At 32.3% G+C, this 26,262-nt stretch overlaps 2 protein-coding genes across 2 annotated transcripts in view; one reads left to right on the top strand and one right to left on the bottom strand.

Moving 5' to 3' along the window:
* Positions 1 to 26,262, bottom strand: part of LOC139502224 (uncharacterized) — a 101,853-nt gene that overhangs the window by 65,958 nt on the left and 9,633 nt on the right. Inside the window, exon 3 of the mRNA XM_071291659.1 lies at positions 21,477 to 23,341. Coding sequence (XP_071147760.1) covers positions 22,346 to 23,341 — 996 coding nt within the window. The 3' untranslated portion in view covers positions 21,477 to 22,345. The remainder of the gene's footprint in view (positions 1 to 21,476; positions 23,342 to 26,262) is intronic.
* LOC139502245 (uncharacterized) lies at positions 660 to 11,714 on the top strand. The gene is made up of 5 exons (XM_071291678.1): positions 660 to 932; positions 2,881 to 2,982; positions 5,906 to 5,941; positions 8,664 to 8,720; positions 11,489 to 11,714. The coding sequence occupies exons 1-5, from the start codon at positions 705 to 707 to the stop codon at positions 11,648 to 11,650; spliced, it is 585 nt and encodes a 194-aa protein (XP_071147779.1). The 5' UTR covers positions 660 to 704; the 3' UTR covers positions 11,651 to 11,714.

Genomic DNA, 26,262 nt, shown 5'->3' with positions numbered 1-26,262 from the left:
TCTGTTTGTTTTGTTCACACATCGTTGTCAATACGTTTGCATTTTATACAACTGTCGTACAAGGTTTAGCAGCTAGCTATAAAACCAGGTTTAATCCACCATTTTATATAAAGAAAGGGGCTGTACCAGGTCAGGAATATGACTGTCGTTGTCCGTTCGTTTAATGTGTTTGAGCTTTTAATTTTGCCATTCGATAAGGGACTTTCCATTTTGAATTTGCCTCGGAGTTCAGAATTTTTGTGATTTTATTTTTCCTTTTTACATATTATGACTTGAATGAAATGTCTCATTGGCACTCATACCACATCATTTTATATCTATGTAAAACGTTTTTGTTATTAAATCAACAAGCAGAACCTATATACAGTAAAACGAAACGCCCGTCTAGCGTACGTAATTTAAAGGATGGTATCTATGTTAATTTTACTTAAATACAGCAACTTGCTATTCTTTTAAATTGCGGAGCCCAATTCACGAACTCCCGATTGAAAAAGAAAAAAAATCTACAGTTTCATTTCTGTATTTAGTTTATCGTGAGATAGCATCATAAATTCTTTTGTTGTTAAAGTTAGAAAAACATCGAATAGGTAACAATGTTTTACTACATGTTGGGGTTTTTTCTATTGCATTTAATGTTTTTCTCTTTTTTTCAGTGTGAAGATCAAACCCATGCTGTAATATCATATGTAAATAGCCATAAACTCATGAATTTCTTTGGAGTAATGAAAGAAGGAAAAGCTGCATTTTGTGCTTGTTTCTTAATATTGATAATATTCGTGTGCGTAACATTAGCACTGGGGTCTTTAATCATAGTTTTGAAAAGATCTTCGGAAGGGGATTCTAGTTTTCTTTGGATGTCAATAGGTGCCGTGTTTGTGGGTCTTTTTTTCACTGGTGTGTTCATAGGAATATATTTTAAGCTGAAACAAAATGTGAGTATACAACTGTAATAATGTGATATAAGGGTTTAAACGAATGATTGAAAATAACAAAACGATAAGTCACCGAGATTGCTTTCAGCAGCATGATGATAAAAATTATAAAATTGGAGCTAATAGACAGGTATTATATCCGTCACGCAAAACAGACAGGAACATAATTGTATAGCCTTGCTACAAAACTATTTGGAGATTATCTATTTAATTGATAAAAATATTTCTATCATTTTATTTTTACTCAAATATAACATACTGCTTTTGAATCGTTTCGTTTTTCTTACTTTCAAAGAAAAATGAGTTAAATGTTTCAAAAAATACCGACTATAAGTTTAATTATTGTGGTCCAGAAAGGTTCTTTATATAAGTTTTCAACATTTAGAAGACCGTCGATTATATGTGAATCACAAATATTTATGGAAAGAGCATGCAATTGAACAAAACATTTATTTGAACATTCACCATTGATCCATGTTTTATTTAAGGAATTACTGTAATATTTTTCTGTCTATGAAGAAATAACATAAAAAATGTGGTGCACACTGAATAATCCGCGAAGCGGGTTATTTTTAAGTGTTCATCACATGTTTTATGTTATTGCGAATAGACAGAAAAATATTACAGTCATTTCTAATAATTTAATTCTTAATTCCATTTTTAAAAAACGTATGGATGTTGACATACTATAATTTGAAAAAAACGTCTATGACGTCACGATCATATGACTAAATTATGTCTATGAGCTGATAAACAAAACCACGTCAGCCAATCAGAAGACGTTTTATATCCAAAATATATTTAGATGATGAATACCGAAATTTTAAGAATCGAAAGTTCCAAGTTCGGACAACACCCCTAAAATTTATTTGGCTGTTATTTTGTCCCTTTTGTGTATTTTAGCTCTTTATGTGTCTGAGTCGTTAAAACCTTTGCTTTTAAATGAGTGTCTGAGGTACAGAAAAGAAATCAAGAACATCACTTCAGACGAAAATAAATAAGTAAAGTGTTTCTATCCAATTGTTACCATTTAAGTTGGAATACACTCCTGATATTTGATACTTTTCAGATAATATTATCTAATAGTAGATAATTCATTCACATCTGGACGAATGTTGGCGTATGTAACCCTTGCCTTTTTTCTTTTTGTAATTTAATTTATGCCTCAATGTATATAACTTGTATCCCCTTTTAATCATACAAAATCTAACCAGATAATGTGCGTCGAAAAGGTACTAGTAAGAGTCTCCTGCTATGCATGCATCATATGCCATGCGCAGAAACTTTCTGTAAGCTAAAGCTCCGAGACTGAAAACATGTCGCCAGTGCTTTGAGACATTGTCATATCGTATCGTTCAGCCAATTCCTGAAGGTGACGTATCAATTTTAGTTGTTTTTCCTCATACTACTTATTCGGTGGAAGCATTTGTTTATGTGAACATCACACGATGGGTACGAGGTTATTTAAGTTGAGAAATGGAGAGCTAACAATGGGAATATTGCAATCATCACGTTTGTTAAAGTAAGTTCTACTTTTTACATCAAGACTAGATCCTATAAGTGAAGCCCTTAAATCCAAAATTCAATAATACAAACTCCAATTACCATGTTGACACATCAAGTTTTGCGATAACCTTCTCTAAATAGATTCAGATGCAATTAAAAAACAGAACTCTGCCTTTCTATATAAACCCAGACTACAGACGAATTCAGACAGAAATGAATCTCATACAATAACTATAAAACTAAGCTGTGTTTACACCTTAGTTGGAACGACTGCGACATAAAATCAATTGAATAACATGACTTTCTAATTTACTGCAAGGCTTATGGGAGATATCTTTTTATTGTGATTTTTCATACTAAATTTTTATTAGATGCCAGATCATTTCATTTATTCTGCACTGGATTTCGTATGCATGTAAACACACATGTAACTTTTTTACAGTTCGTCATGAGCATTCGGACAGGGATATGGAATATCAACAGTAAATATTATGAGACCAGTAAATGCCTAATAGAGTTTTACCGTTATGATGCTGGACCTATCGTATCCTTTGAAAATAAGAACGAAGATTAAAAGAATTCCTCTATAGTTTAAATACTAGTTAACGATAATATATTGTTTTGTTTGGGGCATTAGATAAGAATTATATCAACACAAAACAAAAATTATTAACATTTATAAAAGCAAGTATATAAATTTTCGCATAAGTTAAAGACAGACACCCGTGATCCAGAATTTTAGTTTATGCAGATTAAAAAGAAATATCCTATCTGACAGTCGGAAGATTAAAAACAACTTTCAGTTTGCTTGGGATGCTAATTAGGGTTCATAGATTTTTTGGCAAAATGTAATCTGAGTACAAATAAAAATGTGCATAATTCTAGACCCAAGTTAATAAAATTCAAATGATTTTGAATTTATGTTTTAGAAAATTAAAAACTTAACTGGATTTTAATACATTTTTCAACTTAACAATAATTGAGGAAAACAGGATATGTTGTAAAAATTGATTGAATAATACATCTTCTTCATATTTCATTAATATCCAGCTTCTGATGGGTTTGTGTTGCTCAATTTTTATGTATGTCTGTTGTTTTTTTCTTTGGTATTGTTTACCTTTTGGTCGTGTTTAGTTTTTTTGCCATTATCGTTCGCAATTTATGTATGCGTTTGAATTATTTTTACGTTTTCGTCTTCTTTTAAAATTATTTTACTTAAAGTTAAAAAAAAACCCAGTTTTGATGACTATTTACATCACTTGGTCGATGCCACTGCTGATGCACGTTTCATCTCCGAGGGTGTCACTAGCCCAGTAGTCAGCATTTCGTTGTTGACATGAATATCAATTAGGTGTCCATTTTATAAATTTCCTGTTTACAAAATTATGAATTTTTCGAAACACTTAGTATTTCTTTTCTTATCCCAGGCATAGATTACCTGAGCTGTATTTGGCACACCTTTTTAAAAAGTTTGGTCTGTTGTATGTAATTATAGTCCTGGTACCTATAATTATTTGAAAATCAAGCAATTTTATGAGAAAAATCAAATATGGATTACTTGTTTTAATCCAGATTGAATGAAATGTTAGAAATCAAGGGCGAAATTCTGTTAAACAATGCTAAAATTGAGGTGAAATTAGTCGAAAAGAAACTATTTTAAACCATTTTAAAAACGAACATCTACCAAAAGAAAAACAACAGTACACAATACTTTATACTGAAAACGCTGTGAAACACGAACACTATATTGTAAAATAACATTTCGCTAAAACCAGGAACATATATATTGTTCGATATACTGTTCCCAGCTAAAACAAATGTCTCCATATGAGCACAAAATCGTTGTATTGCAAAACAATAATTTAACTCGTTAGCATTACTACGTGTACTGTTAAGTCAGTATTTTGAGATATTCTTTTGAAGTGACTCTGTGGTTATGTAAAACATCATACTTTGAACGACAAAATTATTTCATTTACTAATATTACTTTTACGTATGGATCTTGACATACTATGAATGACAAAACTATTTCATTCAATAATACTACTTTTTCTGTTAAGTCTGTTTTTATGCCCCACCTACGATAGTAGAGGGTCATTATGTTTTCTGGTCTGTGCGACCGTTCGTCCGTCCGTCTGTCTGTCCGTCCGTTCGTTCGTCCGTCCGTCCGTTCGTCCGTCTGTCCCTCTTCAGGTTAAAGTTTTTGGTCAAGGTAGTTTTAGATGAAGCTGAAGTCCAATCAACTTTAAACTTAGTACATATGTTCCTTATGATGTGATCTTTCTAATTTTCAAGACAAATTAAACTTTTGGCCCCAATTTCATGGTCCACTGAACATAGAAAATGAAAGTGCGAGTTTCAGGTTAAAGTTTTTGGTCAAGGTAGTTTTTGATGAAGTTGAAGTCCAATCAACATGAAACTTAGTACACATGTTCCCTATGATATGTTCTTTCTAATTTTAATGCCTAATTATATTTTTTACCCATTTTTCATGGTCAATTGAACATGGAAAATGATAGTGCGAGTGGGGCATCCGTGTACTTTGGACACATTCTTGTTTATGATATACATTAGACGTGAAACTGTACTTATGTATCCCGTCATACTTTGAACCACACAATTATTTTATTTATTATTATTACTTTTACTGTTAAATCTGTTTTTTGTTATATCTACTTTACGTGACTCTGCATGTATGTATGCCGTCATACTTTGAACGAAAAAAATATTTTTATGTCTACCTGTACGAATTTCAAACGCGCAATTTTACACCAGTACTGAAAACCTTCCATCCTTTACGGGTAGACTTTACATACATAAATTAAGTCGTATAAGAAAAACAAAATGAGCAGTTAAATTTGATGTATGCCTTTTTGTGCTTCTTCGTTACATTTGTTGTTTTTATAGTGATATTAAGATGATAACACATTATTGACTGCTGTACCCCTATTTTTGTCATTTTTACTCTTTGAGTATGTTTGTTTTGTTCATTCATCGTTGACAATGTAATGGAATTTGATGCGACTGTCATTAAAGTGAGAGGTTTAGCTAGCTATAAAACCAGGTTCAATCCACCATTTTCTACATTAGAAAATGCCTGTACCAAGTCAGGAATATGACAGTTGTTATCCATTCGTTTGATGTGTTTGGACTTTGATTTGATTTTGCCTTTTGATTTTCCTTTTTGAATTTTCCTCGGAGTTTAGTATTTTTTGTGTTTTTACTTTTTCTACAATCATGCAACCTTCAATTAAACCTGTAAATGAAAAAGCTACACATAAACTACTGATTTTGTAAGGTATTAGAAAGGAACATATGTAAGTAATGAAAAGTGACAGAAGTTAGCCACTGAGAAGATCTCTCTCGTTGACTGATTCTGCCAAAATATAATCATTCAAGTAAAGGCATATGAAGAATTTACATATTTTAATCATTGACATAATTATGTAACCTTAACATGATATAGCTGTCACTTGTTAGATATGACACATCAAAATGCAAGGTATGGTTTCTTAATTTTTTTTTATTTGCAACTTAAATTTGTCTTAACAATAAGCTCTATAGAATATTTCGTCTCAAATACCGTTGATAAAGTCATAAATCGATTTAGCGAAGACTAAAACCAAGGGAATCAAATCAACTATAAGAGGAAAAACAGAAACACTTAACTTCAACAAAAACAAAAGTCATCATAAATAGAAACGAAACAACTACATTATAATGTGAATGTGTCGATGATTAAAAATTGATATTAAAATATAAATTGTTATAATGCATTATCAAAACGCATACATTGCATGACGATTTTTTTTCTATTTCCTGTTAATTTGATATGAGATATTTTGTTGAAAATAGCATGTTTTATGTCAAAATTATTGGTTTCTAGTAAGATTAATAAAAGTTAAAGGTTGCTTTTGGTTCTTTCATCAAATTCAGAAAGTGTATGAAAATTGAAGAAATGTAATGGCAATGTGTGTCACACTCCCTTTGTAAAAATGGGCAAAAGTAGTGTAATGCTGTTCAGTAGTCGATAAGAGTATAAAAAAGTAATAATAAAACACAATTAATAAGTTACATGAATTCTTGGATTGAAGGATGTTCGCACCTCTTGTTTTTGAATTTTCGCCAGATATTGAGAATCCCTTGGTTTTGTCTATGTTGTGCCAGTAAAAACAAATCACCGCTTACCTCTACTTTTCTTTTCATAATATTTTTACATAAAGTTTAAAAGGTCATATTTGAAAATTCAATAAAATTCTAGTTTTTTTTATAATTTTTCAATGAAAAGTGTTAACTTTTATAAAGTCTAGAATGCATAATTTCCAGCCAAATTTTCAATTGCTCGTATTTCTTTAAACAAGCACACGGACCCTTCATTTTTTCTGAGTTTTTGTCGAGCCTGCAACTTTTGTTGCAGAAAGCTCGACATAGGGATAGTGATCCGGCGGCGGCTACGGCGGCGGCGGCGGCCTTAGCTAACTTTTTAAAAGCTTTATATTTTAGAAGGTGGAAGTCCTGGCTGCTTCATACTTTGTATATAGATGCCTCATGTTACGAAGTTTCCGTCAGTCACATGTCCAATGTCCTTGACCTCGTTTTCATGGTTCAGTGACCACTTGAAAAAAAAGTTTAGATTTTTTGTAATGTTGAATTCTCTCTTATTATAAGTAATAGGATTATTATATTGGGTATGTGCGTACCTTGCTAGGTCCTCATGCCTGTCAGACAGTTTTCATTTGACCTCGACCTCATTTCATGGATCAGTGAACAAGGTTAAGTTTTGATGGTCAAGTCCATATCTCAGATACTATAAGCAATAGGGTTAGTATATTCGGCGTATGGAAGGACTGTAAGGTGTACATGTCCAACTGGCAGGTGTCATCTGACCTTGACCTCATTTTCATGGTTCAGTGGTTATAGTTGAGTTTTTGTGTTTTGGTCTGTTTCTCTTATACTTTATGCAATGGGTCTACTATATTTGTTGTATGGAATGCTTGTAAGGTGTACATGTCTAGCGGGCAGATGTCATTTGACCTTGACCTCATTTTCATGGTTCAGTGGTTATAGTTAAGTTTTTGTGTTTTGGTCTGTTTTTCTTATACTCTATGCAATAGGTCAACTATATTTGTTGTATGGAATGATTGTAAGGTGTATATGTCTAGCGGGCAGATGTCATTTGACCTTGACCTCATTTTCATGGTTCAGTGGTTATAGTTAAGTTTTTGAGTTTTGGTCTTTTTATCTAATATTATATGCCAAAGGTCAACTATATTTGGTGTATGGAAATATTTTCTGATCTATATGTCAGTCCCACACTTTTTATTTGACCATGACCTTAATTTCACGGTTCATTGCACAGTGTTAAGTTTTTATGTTTTGGTATATTTTTCTTGAACTATAAGTAATAGGTCAACTATATTTAATGTGTGGAAGCATTGTTAGCTGTACATGTCTGCCTGGCATGGTTCATCAGACCTTGACCTCATTTTCATGGTTCATTGGTCTTTGTTTAACTATGCTAAGTTTATGTGACTATCAACATACTATCAATGATTACTAAAGAAGGCGAGACATTTCAGTGTGTGCACTCTTGTTCTTTTAAAGTTCCTTTATTTATATACTTTCAGTTTATAACAGTCTTTTAGAAAGCTTGTTGTTTTAAAACTTATTTACTAACATCCTTAATTTAGAAAACATATTTTAGAATCTGAGCACGGAAATAATAGACGCGTTTTTTTTTTTAGTTCAAACGTGAAATGCACAAAATTGTCTATTTTAGTTTTATGAAGCATATATTTCTTATGTTTTTGGAGATATTGGTAAACGTAATTGAGAACCAACCTAAAGACGCAAGTTACCAAAAGACATCAAGAAGTCAATATACAGTCTTCAAATTATGTCAAGTTTTAAATCGAAATCGCCCAGTTTGAAGAAATTGTGTAAACATATTTTAGCAATTATGTAACATTCGAAAACCGGGATGGCCACATAATGAGTTTTAATCGTTAAAACACGCTTAAGAAAACTTATCAGACTAATAGGGTAATTCTAGTTTCCCTTTTATTATGAATTTATAAACTATTTAATCAAACCAGTGCATAATGTATCTCATACAATGAAATGAAGGGTCGGTTTTGAATTAAACCATTTTTTGTTTTTTTTAGACAAAAGAAACCTTATTTTAAATGATATAGTTCAGCGAATGTAATTATCTTACTTTGTAGGAATACTTATGCATGTTATTAGAAAGAAGGCCGAATTATGACGAAGAAAAGAGAAAGGTATGTATGTTGTAACGATACCACTTAAAACACGCTTTGTGCGAATTTAACCGATAACTCCTAGGATATATATATATATATATATATATCTTATATATATATATATCTTACACATTATTGACATTAATAGTATTACAAGAAATATAATAAAAATATCATACAATACAATTTAACACACTTCTTAGATGGGAACACACCTGGCACAAATACAAAATTTCAATCCCGTTATTAGTGATCAGTTTATTTTGACCTATTTATACCAATTACCATTCTCAATTTCATTGTAGTCATCCCTTACATACGAGGTAGTGTAGATGTTAAAAAACGAATGCATGCCTAATTCATATACATAGTTTATTCACACACACAGTTGGTGCATCTTCAGCAAATGGAAAACCTTACACTGTATGGTCACAAGTTGCAACTGAACCCTATTCTTTAGTCATACATAAACACAACACAAATCTCTGAATTTTCCCTTGAAGATAAAACTTAATGAGGTTTGTGAATCTTGCATAGAGTAGTTCAAAGCTGTTTTCCTATTTCTAAATGTGATATTTCCTATTCTATAAGTATTTGAATGCTTAGTATAGACCATTCTCTATTGTTTAAGAAACAAAGCATTTGAGTCATTGATTTATTTTTCCGGTAACTCATACTCAAATTCATTCAAGTTCATCGTTACATCGAGCGAAAGGTGAATACTTATAGAAAGTGTTTGATTATGTAGTTGACGATATTATAATCTCTGCAAAAGAGGGACGAAAGATACCAAAGGGACAGTCAAACTTATAAAAGTAAAACAAACTGACAACGCCATGAAAAAGACAAACAGACAAACAATAGTACATATGACACAACATAGAAAACTAAAGAATAAACAACACGAACCCCACATGTTCATCTGCAACGTAAATAAGCTGATTTAATCCGTCATTTCAGATCGTTCTTTTCTTCCAACTTTTAGTCTATTAAGCAAATTTTACTTTATCTTAAGAGACATAACCATTAGTAGGTGTACTTTGCAATGGTAAATTAGTGCAAACACCTTTCAGGTCTTCGCTTAATTATTTTGGATTTGTCGTTTTGAATTTTAAACTTTTGAAATACTAAGGCTTTTCTTCCTCAGGAATAGATTACCTTAGCTGTATTTGGCAAAACTTTTAGCAACTTTGGTCCTCAATGCTGTTCAACTTAATACTTTATTTGGCCTTTTAAATAAAGACAACAGTAGTATACCGCTGTTCAAAACTCGTAAATCTATGGACAAAAAACAAAATTGGGGTAACAAACTAAAACTGAGGGAAACGCAATAAATATAAGAGGAGAACAACGACACAACATTAAAATGAAACACACACAGAAACGGACTAAGCATTAGACAAAATCCGATGAGAAAAACGACACAACATTAAAATGAAACACACACAGAAACGGACTATGCCTTAGACCAAATCCGATGAGAATAACAAATATAACCTCAAAACCAAATACATGAATTTGGGATAGAAAAGTACCTTGACACGTCTTATAGTAATGTGAATTCACACACAAATATAAGAGAAACCAAACGACACAACGGAAACACAACGTTAAAATGTTACACACACAGAAACTAACTATGATATAACAGTGGCCATTTTAAACTTTTTTAGATTCGAGCGTCACTGGTGAGTCTTTTGTAGACGAAATGCGTGTTTGACGTAAATGCAAAATTTAATCCTGGTATCTATGATGAGTTTATTCATATCAATACAGTTCTGATATCGTTCTGTTTCCTTGAAAACAATATCCGTTACGGTTTTTTGTCAACAATAAGGATGTTACAACATGCATTAATTTCTTAAAAGGTACAACTTTTCTGACTTAAATTCGCACTCCTTTGGTGAGTGTTAAGTTTACGAAAAAACGTGTATGGTATAACAAATTATAAACAAGATATCTTTTATGGGGTTTTATACCCATATGTCAGTGTTATTTTTTTTACATCCAATTTTAAAGGGATTGTTATCCTTGTTAGATAGATAAAGGCAACAGTAGTTTACCGCTTTTCAATTGTCATAACTCGATTAAGCAAAAAACAAATCTGGGTAACAAACAAATATTGAGGGAAATACATTAACTACAAGAGAACAGCAACGGAATAACAGAAACACTGAACTACAACGGAAACAACGTCAACAAACATAGAAACGAACTGTAAATAACAACAACAATATTCCAGACATGGTACATGACATTTAAAAAAAAGACCTTGATATCGGTAACATTCTAATAAGAGTGTTTACAAAAAGACGGGACTACTTTTGTTTTCAATTAGTGATTATTCTATAGTGTGAAATGTATATACTTTATTGGATTGATGCGCGTATTGACAGTGACATCTCAATATTTAATAAGAATCTACAATACTTAAGAAACGAATTTGCATAACCTTTTTGTATTTATATACAAATGCATTTTATATTATAGAAATTAAATTATCCTAGCCTTCCAAGTTTTCTGTAATACTTGAATTTAGAAATGTCTTTATACTTAGTTGTAAAATCTTATTTAGATGTGTTTTATTGTTGTATAGTCTATATTTACATCCATCAATGGTTATCGGTTTCTCTTTTATTAGTATTCTTGACAATGAACAAATATTGATTTTCCCCGATACAGTAAGTATTTACCCTTTGTGGGAAGTGCGTGATATTTTAGTTGATTCTTACACATTCAACTTCAATTAAAAAATTGTATCAATTACATGCCTTTTTATATTACAGGAGTTAGTTGACACCCTTATTGAAGAAAAGCTTCAACAATTTCAGATTTCATTGTTCCGTAACTGGTTGACGATAGAGGAATCATACTTAAACGTTCATAACACATGGAAAAACAGGAAATGTCTTTGTCAAATGCTTGAAAAACGCCTGCCTTGTTCTTGAGAAAAGTCGGCAAATTAGTAGACACGAAGTATTTACAGAGGCACAATATATATATTATTTATTATTTCACAACCTGTATAACAACAGATAAGATTATTAAAAAAAAGTGCATATTCACTTTCATTGATTTCATTGATTCAAATATCGTTTTCAATAATTACAATATAATTTTGTACGACCTTTACACAAGTGAGAGGTTTAGCTAGTTATAAAACCAGGTTTAATCTATCATTTTCTACTTAAAAAAATGTCTGTACAAAGTCAGAAATACGACATAGTTGTCCATTCGTTTAATGTGTTTGAGCTGTTCAAATGCCATTTGACAAGGGACTTTCAGTTTTGAATTTTCCTTAGAGTTCAGTATTTTTGTGATTTTACTTCTTAGGCCACACCAATTTGATCCCTTGTTCGACGGACCCGCCCGCACCTATTTTTTTCAAAACAGATTTTTTTTATTTTTTTTATATTCCCGCTTCCCGCATTCGGAATTGAAATCATGTCCATTTCCCGCACCGTTTTTTTTTTATAAGTATTATAAAAAGATATCAACATTTGTTAAAGGAAGTCACAGTCTAACCTGTATATAACGATTTTAAACATAAAAGCACCCCACCACACTGTGTAAATATCTGTGAGAATATTTGTTTCAGCATGAAACCTGGAGAGCTCCGATAAAAAGTTATAACAGCGGGTATTTCCGTGAAGAACAAAAAATTCGTTTCTTTCCCCCTACTTATATTCCCTATCAACAAATGTTCAACTGCAATTATATTGTATGCTGGCGAAACAAAACTATCCATAGCCGCTGCATGTTTATGCACCTGTCCTGATTGATTCAGGAGCATGTCGTTCAGCAGTTATCGTTTGTTGATGTTGTTCATTGGTATTTTCCCGTTTGGATATATAAATTAGATCGTTGGTTTTCCTGTTCGAATTGTGTACGCTAATAGTTTTGTGGTCCTTTATAGCTTGCTGTTTGATCTGTATCAAAGCCCTGTGTAAAAGGCCGTTCTTTGACCTGTGTTTGTTATTATCCGGTTGAGAACAACCCTCCCTCAGACAAGGGGTCATTTTACTGATGTAGAAAAGAAAATAGAAATACCAAGGATTTGTATAGTTCTTCTATACAAAACCTTTGAACACTTAGAATTTTGTATTCAAAAAGAGGAGAGTTACATCATATTTTAAACATTTTTTTCTAAAAGAGGGGTCCACTTATTTTGAATAATATTAAACTGTTAAAGTAAATGTGTTAACATGGTTAAAGTCCAGGAATATTACTAAATTCTTGGACATGTTTTGACCATTTAATACCAGATAGATATATAGTTCTATGAGAAAATATGAGCCCATTTGTACAAACAAATATATTATTGATCCCTCATACAACATGTAAAAGGAATATTTATAACATTAAGGGGTTGCCCCCAAACTGATTATGATTTGGATGGAGAATTGTCTCATTGTCAGTCACACATACATAGACCAGATTTAATTATTTCTTGGTGAACAGGGAAAAAATACTTCAGAAATTTCAAAGTACAAGTGATAAATCAAGTTTTAATATTGTCAAAACCTATTATTTTATGTTTACAAAAAAAAATTATAATCGCTCGCCTTTACTTTTCAAGCTTCGCCTCAAAAATTTGCAAATTAAATATTTTTTTAATAAAATTTTCAAATCGCTCGCTCGCCCCAAATTTTGGAGTCCAAAAATCCGTAGAACAAGAAATTAAATTGGTGTGGCCTTAATACCAATACTGAAAGTTTGACTTAGAACATTTTTCCCTTTAAGCCAAACACTAAATACCTGACTCAGCAAGGATGAAAAACACTGCAGTATATGCTCCAGACATTCGACATCAGCACCAAAGTAGGACACTCTGAAAAATTAATCATAAACAGAGAAATAAAAAGTTGATTGTACATTTTGATTAATACTCCAATTGTCGATAAGCTAAGTGGTACATGTAATACAAATAATACTGTAGTCGTGATATATCACTATAGGGTTCTGTAAAATTAGCCTAAATACAAAACTTAACTAAAGACAATAAAGCATGATATGTACGTCATTTTTGTGAAAAGCAGACCCCCATAGACATAATTATCTTGGGTAACATTCGTAAGATAAATATCAAGATAGTCTACGTTGCTGTTGCTTATATTTGAGATACGAGATTAATAAGTTGATAGTACAGTTTGGTCGATTATCCATTCAAGACGATTAGCAAATTATGTTTAATCTTTGGATCTATTGAAATGTGTAGAACCTATCTTAACAGTTTAATTGATTTAGTTGCTTTATTTACACTAGACAATATGCTATCAAAATATTATATTTCATTGTAATATTGACACCTGTTGCTGTTCTCCCTGTGATAATTAAAAGGTCACTATTTTCAAAGTCTCTAAACAAAGACTAATGCGTTTACAATATAAATCTTATTCAAGAGGGGGGAAAAAAACTCACAGCACTGAAGGTTGACTTGAAAGAGAATGTTCTGTGATGGTGATCAATGAAAATACGTAAACAAATATGAAAATGATCATTTTCCCCCGGACTATATTACCTTAGCTGTATTTGGCAACACTTTTAAGAATTGTGGGTCCTCAATGCAATTACACTTCATACGTAATCTCTCACAAACATCAAATTTCATACTTTAAAATATCTCAAAAACATCAAATATTTTGACTTGAATCAGTCAAAACCTCTTCAATCCATATTATTTCAAATAACAGCAGATAATACATGCCATTTGTGACATCTGATTTTTTGCTTAAATGGGAAGTTACTATCAAGCCAAATAAACAAACCTAAGATGAAGACTACTTTCAGTATATCATTGTACTTTCTACTTATTTGATCAGTTGAAAAGTCGATCCCCTGATAATAATTGGTGAGTAAATGTTGATAAGTATTTCGTATCAACTTCATAAATAATACACAATGGGTCTTGAAGTATAGATTCTGGGTACTGACGTCTGTTTTGGTGATATCCATTTGACGTGACTTCCTATTGTGGTTATGTCTTTCTTTGATACAAAATGATATGGCTCTGTTCTAATGCATCCGTCATTATGTTATTGCACTATTGTAAATTTTTGTATTCTTGTCTTTTATTTTGGCTAACGTGCATTGTCTATAATATATGCCTTTTTGTGCTTCTTTGTTACATATTTGTTGGTTTTTATTGTGATTAAGATTATAATACAATGTTGACTGCTGTATCCCTATTTTTTACATTTTTACCTACTATGTATAAAAAAGAAGATGTGGTATGATTGCCAATGAGACAACTATCGACAAAAGACCAAAATGACACAAACAATAACAACTATATGTGTTTGTTTTATTCACACATCATTGTCAATACAATGGAATTTGATGTGACTTTTATACAAGTGAGAGGTTTAGTTAGCTATAAAACCAGGTTTAATCCACCATTCTCTACATATGAAAATTCATGTACTAAGTCAGTTATATCTTGATAATGATGATGTTTTTGTCTCAGGCGGATAGCCCTGGCATCACAACTTTTTGGAATTTTTGGTCCTCGGCGATCATCAACTTTGAAGTTGTTATGGCTTTCAAATTGTTTACATCAGATCATCGTTTTTTGAGGACTTAGCGCACGTCTTGCGTATAAAAATATTTTTTAACCTTTTACCTTTTGATGGCTATTATTCGTTTGTTTCTCTATCCTATAATTTCTCCCATTTATCTGTTTATTTATTGTAAAACTGTCACATAATGTTGTCATTTTAATGTTATAATTAACACTGCCATTAAAGCGGGAGGTTTGGCATGCCACAAAACCAGGTTCAACCCACCATTTTTTCATAAAATGCCCTGTACCAAGTCCGGAAATTGGCCATTGTTACACTATAGTTCGTTTCTGTGTGTGTTACATTTCGCTGTTGTGTCTATGTTGTGTCGTAGTTCTCTTATATTTGATACGTTACATTCATTTTTGGTTTGTAGCCCGGATTTGTTTTTTCTCTATCGATTTATGAATTTTGAACAGCGGTATACTACTGTTGCCTTTATATATGACACTTGTTGTTCATTCTTTTGATATGTTTGAAATTTCGATTTTTCCATTAGATAAGGAACATTCCAATTTGATTTTTACTCGGAGTTCAGTATTTTTGTGATATTACTTTTTCAGTTTTAAAGAAAGACTAAAGATAAAATTAAACAAGTTTATTTACATTTAACACATAGCAGCGACACTTTACTGTACAGCAAGAATGAAACATTCATGAAATAATACCAATGGTAGGCTGGTATAGTAAGTCTATTTTTGGTTATGGTTATATTTGAAAACACCTAGGCGGGCCACATTTTGTTCATGGTCAAACTGTCGTCATATCTCTCTGTATTGTTTTCCATATCTATATATTGATTCTTTTTAGAAATGCATACCCAATAAATACAGCAGGAGACTTTAGAAAACCACAAAAACGTCCATTTCTATTTTTGACTAAACATTAGAAATGACCCTAAAAATATGTCGTCCTTATACTAGATATCTAAAACTTCTTATAAAAAATGATATACTTAGTTTCCAGATCGTCATGCTTGACTAAACATGTTTCTAAAGTTCTTACAACCATTAAGATGACTTTCACAAATTATAGAGGTAGATGTAATTTAACAGTGGCGTCAAAAATTCTACCAATCTACTCTTAAATCTTAATTTATAACCTTTACAATTTTGCAGTTACATCAAAACGTTTGATTTTTTTCTATGGCCAATTTAAGGTTATTACATTCAATCGTCTAAATTTGTTCAAATTCTAGAAAATGAACTCGTAGATGTCAATTCCTCTGTTCAGGTTTTGAAATTTTTGACTTTGTAAACAAAATCCCTGATTTCAACAACAAATACACCGAATATGAACTCATCAAAATGCTGGCTGTGCTATCGACAACATATTTGCTGAGTTTTGTGGATGGATATTTCAACAGTCAGGTATTACAACGGGTTCAAACTGTGCACTCATACTTGTGGACTTTTCTTCCACTTAAAGATATAATGACGATTTGCTTAAATATCATATTACCCAGTGAACTTGAGATTAAGGATATTACCCAAAACAATAAATGTGCACAATATCTTGATCTTTCCGTCGATATTGACCCAGATGGAGAAGAAAAAATTACAAACATTCATTTTTTCATCAAAAACATTCACCGGGGTAAAGCTGATGACCGTAACTGCATTCACGGTCATCCCAAGATGTCGGATGAAAAATTAGGTCAGTTTCTGTATTGTCTGTTAAAGTGTTTCTATATCATTTTCTTTACAAATCATACATTGAAACGATGTAAATTTATAAAAGAATCACTCGGAAATCACTAATTACTTCTGAGAAATGTGCATGAAACGGGAAATTCGATTTGAAAAAATCGCCAAGATGACCGTAAATCACAATCGAGATGACCGTAACAGAATCAGCGATTCATAACAAGGCTGACCGTAACTGCTTTTAAGATGACCGTAATTTGTAAATGATGACCGTAACTTTTAAAGGATGACCCTCAATTCTAAGAAATATCCGTATTTATATAACTATCTTTTTGTATCAAATGATTAATCGTGTTGGTATACACATATTAATATGAGAGTTTTATCCTATAGGTAGAAGAAAATAAGAAGTGCTTCAAATGCAAAGATTACCATATGTATCTTTTTTACAGTAGAGGGTTTAATTTTTAAAATGAATTTGCCAAAAGACATGCAAATGAACAGGAAGGGAAAACATGCTACAAAAGCGCGATAAAATGACACCTTACAAGCATAATGAAAAAAATGCGGTGCACAGCCTTCAACTGCTCGACAAAAGATTTTTTGTGTGTTTCTGGGATTCCTTTTAATGACATATAATAAATACACATTTTTAAAAATTCCAAAAAATTGCGTGTACACCCATTGATATTATATCGTCTTTCATTTTGTCGTGCAAATAAAATAACAGAAATATTTTGAAAATATCATTCAAATAAACTAGTTAAGGTGAGCTCCAGCAAAGTAGATCCTTAAAATAGTATTGTACGAAAAGCGTATCACAAGGCGGAACGTTGTCAATTTGTATATATACAGAAATGTTATTCATACAGTCAGGATTCTACTTCTTCAAAATTATCTCCCCATTACGCCAGTTCATGCTCACAATCGTAGAAATGGAAGCCATTGTAGGGATGACGCTCTGCCAATTTTGCTCTTGAAAAGTGATAAATTTACCCACATGTCAGTTATATTTTAAAAGACAAATGTATCTACTAGCTAATGAGCATTAGTTAATGATCTTGTCTGCATTGATTCAACTTTCAAATATTCAAAAATAGTGTCTGTTCGGATGTCAGATGGAATTTTTGAAAATAATTAAGCATTTAAAAAAATTCTAATTAAATATTTCGTGGAAGGGCAGACTAAACATTTTCAGTGGTTGAAGATTTATAAACCCTAGTTATCACACACAAGAAAATCAAATTTTTTTGAAGATATCCATTTTCATCATCCAAATTAAAAGACTGTCGTCAAGTACTTTTAGAAAAAAAATAGCTATTCGAACACACCTACTCTGTTTTTGTGATTCATTAGATAGGTATTTCACTTGACCCATATATTTCATCTTTTCGTACTGTCATTTTTTTACGTTATAAAATCAACCTGTAGCTTTGATATATAATACTGATAGAATCTGAAGCGAGATGCTATATAAAATACTCTTGCTTTGTACGTTTTAAAGACAAAATATACACCCCAAACATGCCCTAACATAAAAAGGTGCACTCGATTTTTCTCTTTTCGATACAATCGAAAATACCTGTTTTGGGGATTTTTTTCTTGATTCACATAATGGAAGGGCAGACACGAAAATTTCTGAACTAAAAGATTGATATGTTCTCCGTCCGTGATAAAAAAAAATCGGAGGTTATGCATTTTCTACATCCAACTTATAGATACTATATATAAAAAAGAAGATGTGGTATTATTGCCAATGAGACAACTATCCAGAAAAGACCAAAATGACACAAACATTAACAACTATAGGTAACCGTAAGGCCTTCGACAATGAGCAAAGCCTATACCGCATAGTCAGCTATAAAAGGCCCCGATAAGAACCATGTCGTCGACTTGATATCTTATTGTTTTGCATTACTATGTAATAGATACATTGAAAACTTATGCAAATGGTGTTTTTAAAATAAGAAAATTGTCGTTTTATTTGTTTCTATTAACTTTTTAAAATTTTGTTACTATATCAAACATTACAGTTAACATTTATCGCTTTCTCGATAAACACAAAAGCTTCTCGATAAACACAGAGCTTAGATTCTTTTGTTCTATTTCATAAGTGTTTCCGCCTGCATATATCAAGACAAATTAAGATTTTAATCTGCTTCCTCTGGAACCATACACATGGGCTCGATTACCAAATATTTGTATGTATTATTAATGTTTTTAATGCTCCATTTATTGGCATTATGTTTTTCTGGTCTGTGCGTACCTTCGTCCGTTCGTCTGTTTGTTTGTCCGTTTGTCCAGCTTCAAGTTAAATAAAATTGAAACTTAGTACACATTTTCCCTATGGTATGATCTTTTTAATTCTAATGCCAAATTACAGTTTTATCCCATTTTCATAGTCCACTAAACATAGAAAATGAAAGCGTAGATGAGGCATCCGTGTACTAGGGACACATTCATTTTTCTTCAAATTTTCGTAGTATCGCTGTCAATTTGTGTTAAAATTTTAACGTCGATATCAATAAATATTTCATTGTTTACGAGAAATATGCAATTTACTATCATTGTTATAAATCCTAAATATGGCCAATTATATTATAGTTTAAAAAAAGAAATTTATGAAACATATTTATATACGCTAACCGAGCCCCTATTGAGATCGACAAACTCAACAAAAAAGCTTCGAATACAATACGGATATTTCTTAGAATTGATGGTCATTCTGTAAAAGTTACGGTCGTCCTATATAAATTACAGTTAGTCTTTACAAATTGCGGTCATCCTTTACAAGTTACGGTCATCTTTTTACCAATCACGGTCATCCTTGTTTTATGTTACGGTCATCTTGAAAATATTTCGATTATGATTTACGGTCATCTTAACGATTTTTTCAAATCGAATTTCCCGTTTAATGCACATTTCTCGGAAGTAATTAGTGATTTTCGAGTGATTCTTTTATAAATTTACATCGTTTCAATGTATGATTTGTAAAGAAAATGATATAGAAACACTTTAACAGACAATACAGAAACTGACCTAATTTTTCATCCGACATCTTGGGATGACCGTGAATGCAGTTACGGTCATCAGCTTTACCCCAGTGAACATTTACACGTCGTTAGGCGTTTATAAGTTCACACTATACGGACTTTGTAAAGGAGGAGTTCGCCATACATAACAAACTGCTCCAACAGAGTTATGAAAACGAAATACCTCAATTGGCACTTCATAAGTTTTACAGTCAAAACCACAAATTGAAACACCGGTACGATAAGTCATTCTCAACTAAATAATGTGTTGGCAATCTTATATTTTTATCTTCGAGAGTAGTTGTTTGATCTGTAACTTTGAAGATTTTGGAGTATTGAACTGAGCATTGAATTTAAAGAGGGTGGCACCCACAGAATGATGGTTGGATCAAGTTTTGTTCGTCACAAGGAATATAAAGGATTTTAGTCTTTTTTGCAACTAAAATATGCGTGTTAAGATTTATTTATAACTTGCATGAACATATGTTTCTTTTCAAACATGTCACCAATTATGGATGTCAGTCAGGCTTTCCGTCATTTACCTGACTACATAAGGACAGAGACGTTTTTATTTGAAATCTTAAACGCAATTAAATGTTCTAAGGGTTTAACGACTGGTCGTGCCCTGTTTTGTTTAGATCTGAGACAGAAAATACATTGAAATATTTAGATCAACAAGACCAACAAGATTCACGCACGCCTGGTGACATTCCTTCTTAAGGATGTTCGCTTGTCATGTTTGGGAATTTTTGTCAGATTTTCGGAATCCTATAGTGTTATCCATTTGAATGCCTTAAACGTTTTGCCCATTGACCCCCATTTTTTCTTTTATAAATCTTTTACATGTTTAATTATAAGCCATCTGTAAAAGTCTTTTAATAGTTTTTGAGAACTCAAATAGACAAAGATAAGTCTATGAAAAATCAAGAGAGAATAGTTTCCCGCCAAAATTTCAATGGCTGAAATCTCGAAAACAAGCACATTGACCTATATATATTTTTTTTTGCTATTTTGGTTCCTTTATAAATTCCCTATTAATATATACTAGTTTTATGAAAAGCTTGTTGTTTCGAAACTGAGTAGTGAACTTCCTTAAGTATTATCCCGCTGCAATTGTTTGTACCTGTCCTAAGTCAGGAATCTGATTTTCAGTGGTTGTCGTCTGTTGATGTGGTTCATAAGTGTTTCTCGTTTCTCGTTTTTATATAGATTAGACCGTTGTTTTCTCCATTTGAATGGTTTTACACTAGTAATGTTTGGGGACCTTTATAGCTTGCTGTTCGGTGTGAGCCAAGGCTCTATGTTGAAGGCCGTACCTTGACATATAATGGTTTACTTTTATAAATTGTTACTTGGATATAAAGTTGTTCCATTGGCACTCATACCACATCTTCCTATATCTATATATTATCCAAAGTATCTACTGATATAAAAATTAGTACGTTTATGATGTGTTGCCAAAATCTAGAAGGAACAAGATAATTCATCATCTTTTATTAAATTATAATTAAGTACTGATATAAGTTCATATAAGACAAGAGTTATAAGTTTCGTTAGTAATGAGGACATATCTCTTTATTTGAATGATAAGAAAAGCCTTTACATTATGTTGGATCATTCTATATGATACAATTGTGTGACATTACATTAAGCCAAGTCATGACTTCCTTAAAGCAATGATTTCACTCTGGTTGTTATAGAAATGCCTTATGTTCTACCTCGCTATGCACGTCCGAACATAATTTATTTTTCATTCTATATAAAGAAACAACAAAAACTAAGATGACAGGAGGTACACACCAAACAGTACCTCCTGTAAAGTTGTCAAACAAGTTTGGTGTGTGAAATCTCGATGAAATGAAAAGGGTGCGTAAAACAGTATATAAAGTCCGAAAACGGAAAAAGTTTGAATAAGTGTGTCTGCCTTATACTTGTAAATTATCATATAAAGGGAATATTTAAATTTCATTTAGAAACGAAGATGGAATAGGTTTGCGAAAAAAAATAATAATAAATTTGCTGAAATAAATAGCGTATTTTTTAGCCTTAACATATGTTAAAAAGGGAACGTTTTCATCACAAGGACAGCTCCCTCAATAATTTACAAAGCGGACAATTCCCCATAACCAAGAATCCTGAAAGTTTTCGTGGAATACTGTATAGCGGGTTATTTTCGCGAGGTGCAGATTTTCGCTTAATTTCGCGGATAGAACAAAATCGCCAAAATAAATTCCGTTAAATTAAAGGTGTACATACAAAAGTTTAATCCGCCAAAATAATAACCGCCAAAATATTTCGTATACCTTGTTCAATGAAAATCGAGTAATTTAACACCCGCGAAAATAACCCGCTATACGGTATATTGTAGCTAACTTATGGAAAAATTTACACAATATTACTAAATGTCAAATTTTTACTCTTGTAATTACAATGAAGTTTGTTTGATTTCGATTCTGTGAAAGTCTATTTTTTTTAAACCTTTTGATTGCAACTCCAGCAATAATGATAAGGATAACAATGCCTCCAACATAAGCCAGATAGGTAACTGCTGTCGCTATTGATTCTGCAGATGTCTTCTGGTTATAAATCTGTTCACTTTCCAACGGTTGCGAACAGTTAAATGACTCGCAGATATAGAAATACTCAAATGTCAGTCTATTGGTAGTGTTTGGTATATCTTTCCTCTGAATGCGCTCTAAAATTTGTCTTACCTCATCTGATACGTTTTGGGGAACAGAATTTTGGTCGTTTAAGTCATATTTAGATTTTGAAGTTATTATTATACTGACGTTCCATATCACATTGTTCGTCATCGTTTGAACCGGAAGCCCTTCAACAAAGGCATAACAAGATATCCCAGTCTCCTGCCATTTCATTTCCCTAGAGATGAATTTCGTTACTTTTTTTGAAATATCGTATTTATCAGATACTGTTGGTTCAAACTTGTTGGAAAAAAATCGCTTTTGGTTGACCTGATATTTCATAAGTTCTAATGTATCAGGTTTGTACATATGCTTTTCACAAGATAAAATTGCCGTTAACAAATTAGATAAACTGTAGTAGTTTATTGCATTGTCTCCAATATTTTCGTGTAGAGTCCAAAACAAAGACCACAGATCTTCACTGGTTATATTGCATATCGATGGCAGTCCTATGCCAGGAACGTTAAGGCATTGATACTGAGACTGCAGCTCTCGTAAGGTTATCGTGTTGCATGTTGCTTTCATCCATGGTCGAAGAAATGGAACAAGTTTTGATTGTAGACATTTTCTAACACCATTCAACCATTTCCCCCCTTCCAGTGAAAACCGTTGGTAGTGGAATGAATATGCTTGGCATACCTTTTGTGTAAATTCCATTGCATCTGATTTCCCTAAATATCCAGTGCATCTGTAACGTTTCTGAAAATGAAAAAAACAGTTATTTGTCGAAAGTTTATTGTTCCATTTTTCTCTTTGCTGGTAGCAAACAATAGTTGGTGTATTGTGTTTTACCGATGTTGTGCATATTCCTCTTGCATCTCTCTTGTTCGCTATACAATATATTTAAAACGAAGATAATTCCAAATAGGACCCAAAATCAAACTTTGAATTTTTATAAGCTTTATAATCAGTTGCCATTAATCAGATGGTTTACTTCACGAGTTCATTCATCTCAAATTAGTTTACTATAAACTATGGTTTATAAAAGAAGCACAAACTATAATGCGGAGATCATGCAATTTTGGTATACTTTGTGTAATTTCACTTCACGTCTGTCGATTAATTTAAGACAACGTACACATTTTAAACAGTTTGTTGTCCATTTTTATATTTCATTAAACGCGTACAAATTTGATTATAGGATTTCACTTTTATTTCAGGAGATGGAAAGCGATTTCTATGTTATTGAAATATGTTTTCTTTTCTAAAATTCTCAGGGAAGTGGGGCGGGGAGTTGTAACTGCACGGTTTGGTTTGATAAAAATAAAGGTAAGAGTAGTATAACAATTGTTCAATAGACAAAAATCGATTAAGAGATCTATTTAACATGTAGTTTCATAGAGTTTAAAACAATATTGAAATTTTCACAGGTAAGTAATACACCTACGAAATACTTCTCTCACGCCATGCCCATGCTAATTCAAACATGGGTAGGCATTATATTCACGGCCGACACTCGGCTAACCGAGAGATTGGTCGGTTAATCTATATTGAGTATGTGGCTATATCGGCGGTGGGTCTGTTAATCGGGTTGGCTAAAGTCTGTTAATCAGGTGTTATCGAGAAAATCATTGAAAATTCAGCATGTTTCATTGTATAACTTTTTAAATATATGTTTATCCTAAAAAATATTCATGTCTAACAAAACAATTCAATGTACTGAATCCAGTGGTGTAATTGTTATTTTTCTGGCTTCGATGTACGATCTATAAAATGAAAAGGCGTTTTACTCGTCAATAAATTTATACACATTTTACACACACAAAATGTACACAAAATGACACGTTGGTTGATTTTACTTGCATGCAATATTTTGAACATCGAAAAAAGACAGGCATTATGTTTTTTAACCAAATTGATATCTATGTGTGAAAAATCTACACAAAAATCTGTATTTTGGTGAAATAAATCATTTTTTATTTAAAACCTGGTCTGTTAATGGGTCGGATGTATAAAACCCGGTCTGTTAATTGGTCTGTTAAGAGTTATGAATGGCAATAAAAGTATAACTTTATTGCTATATGGGGTGTAATCGGATCAAATGGGTAAGCTCAAGACGAGTGGCTAAAATATACGGAAACAACACATAAACAATGAAACATAATATACAGTGGCGGATCCAAGGGGGGGGGGGTGTTTCAGGGGGTTGGAACCCCCTTTTTTGGCCGATCAATGCATTTGAATGGGGAGATATAGTTGGAACCCCCCCCATTTGTCCTGGGTTGGGACCTCCTTTTTAAAATGACTGTACCTCCCCTGATTTATACGGAAACACTGACATGAACAATGAACAATTTAGGCAATGAATATTGAAAATTGATAAAAAAAAAAGTGTAATATTATAGTATTATCAAATATTTGTTACGAATACTTTGGGTTTTGCAATAACCTCAAAATTGCCCGGGGCAAAAAAAGAGTATATTGTGCCCTTATTCGTAATGACGTGACGTCATTGTGTCCTTCACGTCAATGGCGAACAATGACGGTGTTCGTTTCATCACAGTGGAGGAAGGCGATAGGGCAGACTTTTTTTAGCAAATGCCATATTCCGAAATAAGTGGAAATGTGTCAATACATTTCTGTGCAGTAAATGATAATCTTTCAATCAGTTCAATTGAGGTCTGGAGTTGGCATGTCGGCTAGCTGCTAGTAGTCTGTTGTTATTTATGTATTATTGTCATTTTATTTCATATCGGTTAAGAATAAGATTCTCTTATTGGATTAAAAGGGGTCACATGACATTCATTATTCTTCAGTAATAAATTCCATCGGTCATTAACAGAAAAAAACGGACCAGAAAACCGGTCGTTAACGAACTTTTGCATGATAATGACCGGTGGGGCGTGGTTTCCGTCTGATAATGACCGTTGGGGCGTGGTTTCCGTCTGATAATGACCGCTGGGGCGTGATTTTTCTGTGAATGACCGGTGGGGCGTGGTTTCTCTGTTTAGAGAGATGTACCTTTTATAAAACATGTTCCTGTTTTTAATATAAGTTTAAGTTGTTGAATTGTTTATTATATGTTTTCATTAATTATAAAATTAAAGATAACTTGATTAAGTATTTATATACTGAAAAATTGCACTAAAATGAATGGCAGTATTACTACGACTGGTCTTCACTCTTTGCCATAGAAATCGTACAACTACTCGAGTTCGCTGTAGGCATTTTGAATTTATGAGAATTTTCAAAAACATGGTTTCTCAATGAAATAAACATAATAGTTCTTGAAAAACTGGTCATTATCGTGATACATGAACTGCCCGTAGGACAATGGTATTGACTGCGACAGCGATAATGACCTCGCCTTCGGCTCAGTCATTATCACTATCTTAGTCAATACCACTGTCCTGTGGGCAGTCCATATATCACGATAATGACCAGTTTTTCAAGAACTATTATATAATTATTTATTTTCTTTTGTCACATCTTCTGACATCGGACTCGGACTTCTCTTGAACTGAATTGCAATGTGCGTATTGTTATGCGTTTACTTTTCTACATTGGCTAGAGGGGTAAATTCAGTAAAAAATCTACCATTGACTTTAATGCTAATCTATGTGTGGAAATAAATTTATACCTGATTTACCTTTAGAAATTAAAAACTTTCATATATCATT

The sequence above is a fragment of the Mytilus edulis genome, chromosome 1, assembly GCF_963676685.1.
Source record: "Mytilus edulis chromosome 1, xbMytEdul2.2, whole genome shotgun sequence".
Lineage (NCBI taxonomy): Eukaryota > Metazoa > Mollusca > Bivalvia > Mytilida > Mytilidae > Mytilus > Mytilus edulis.
The sequence above is the reverse complement of the archived record's forward strand: the minus strand, read 5'-3'. Positions and strand labels throughout refer to the sequence as shown.

Excerpts from the sequence above, each read along its gene's own strand:
- LOC139502245 (XM_071291678.1), top strand. The coding sequence starts at position 705 with ATGAATTTCTTTGGAGTAATGAAAGAAGGAAAAGCTGCATTTTGTGCT. Across the intron at positions 933-2,880 it reads ATTTTAAGCTGAAACAAAAT|TTCGTCATGAGCATTCGGAC; the intron begins GTGAGTATACAA and ends ACTTTTTTACAG. Across the intron at positions 2,983-5,905 it reads GTTATGATGCTGGACCTATC|CTGTCACTTGTTAGATATGA; the intron begins GTATCCTTTGAA and ends AACATGATATAG.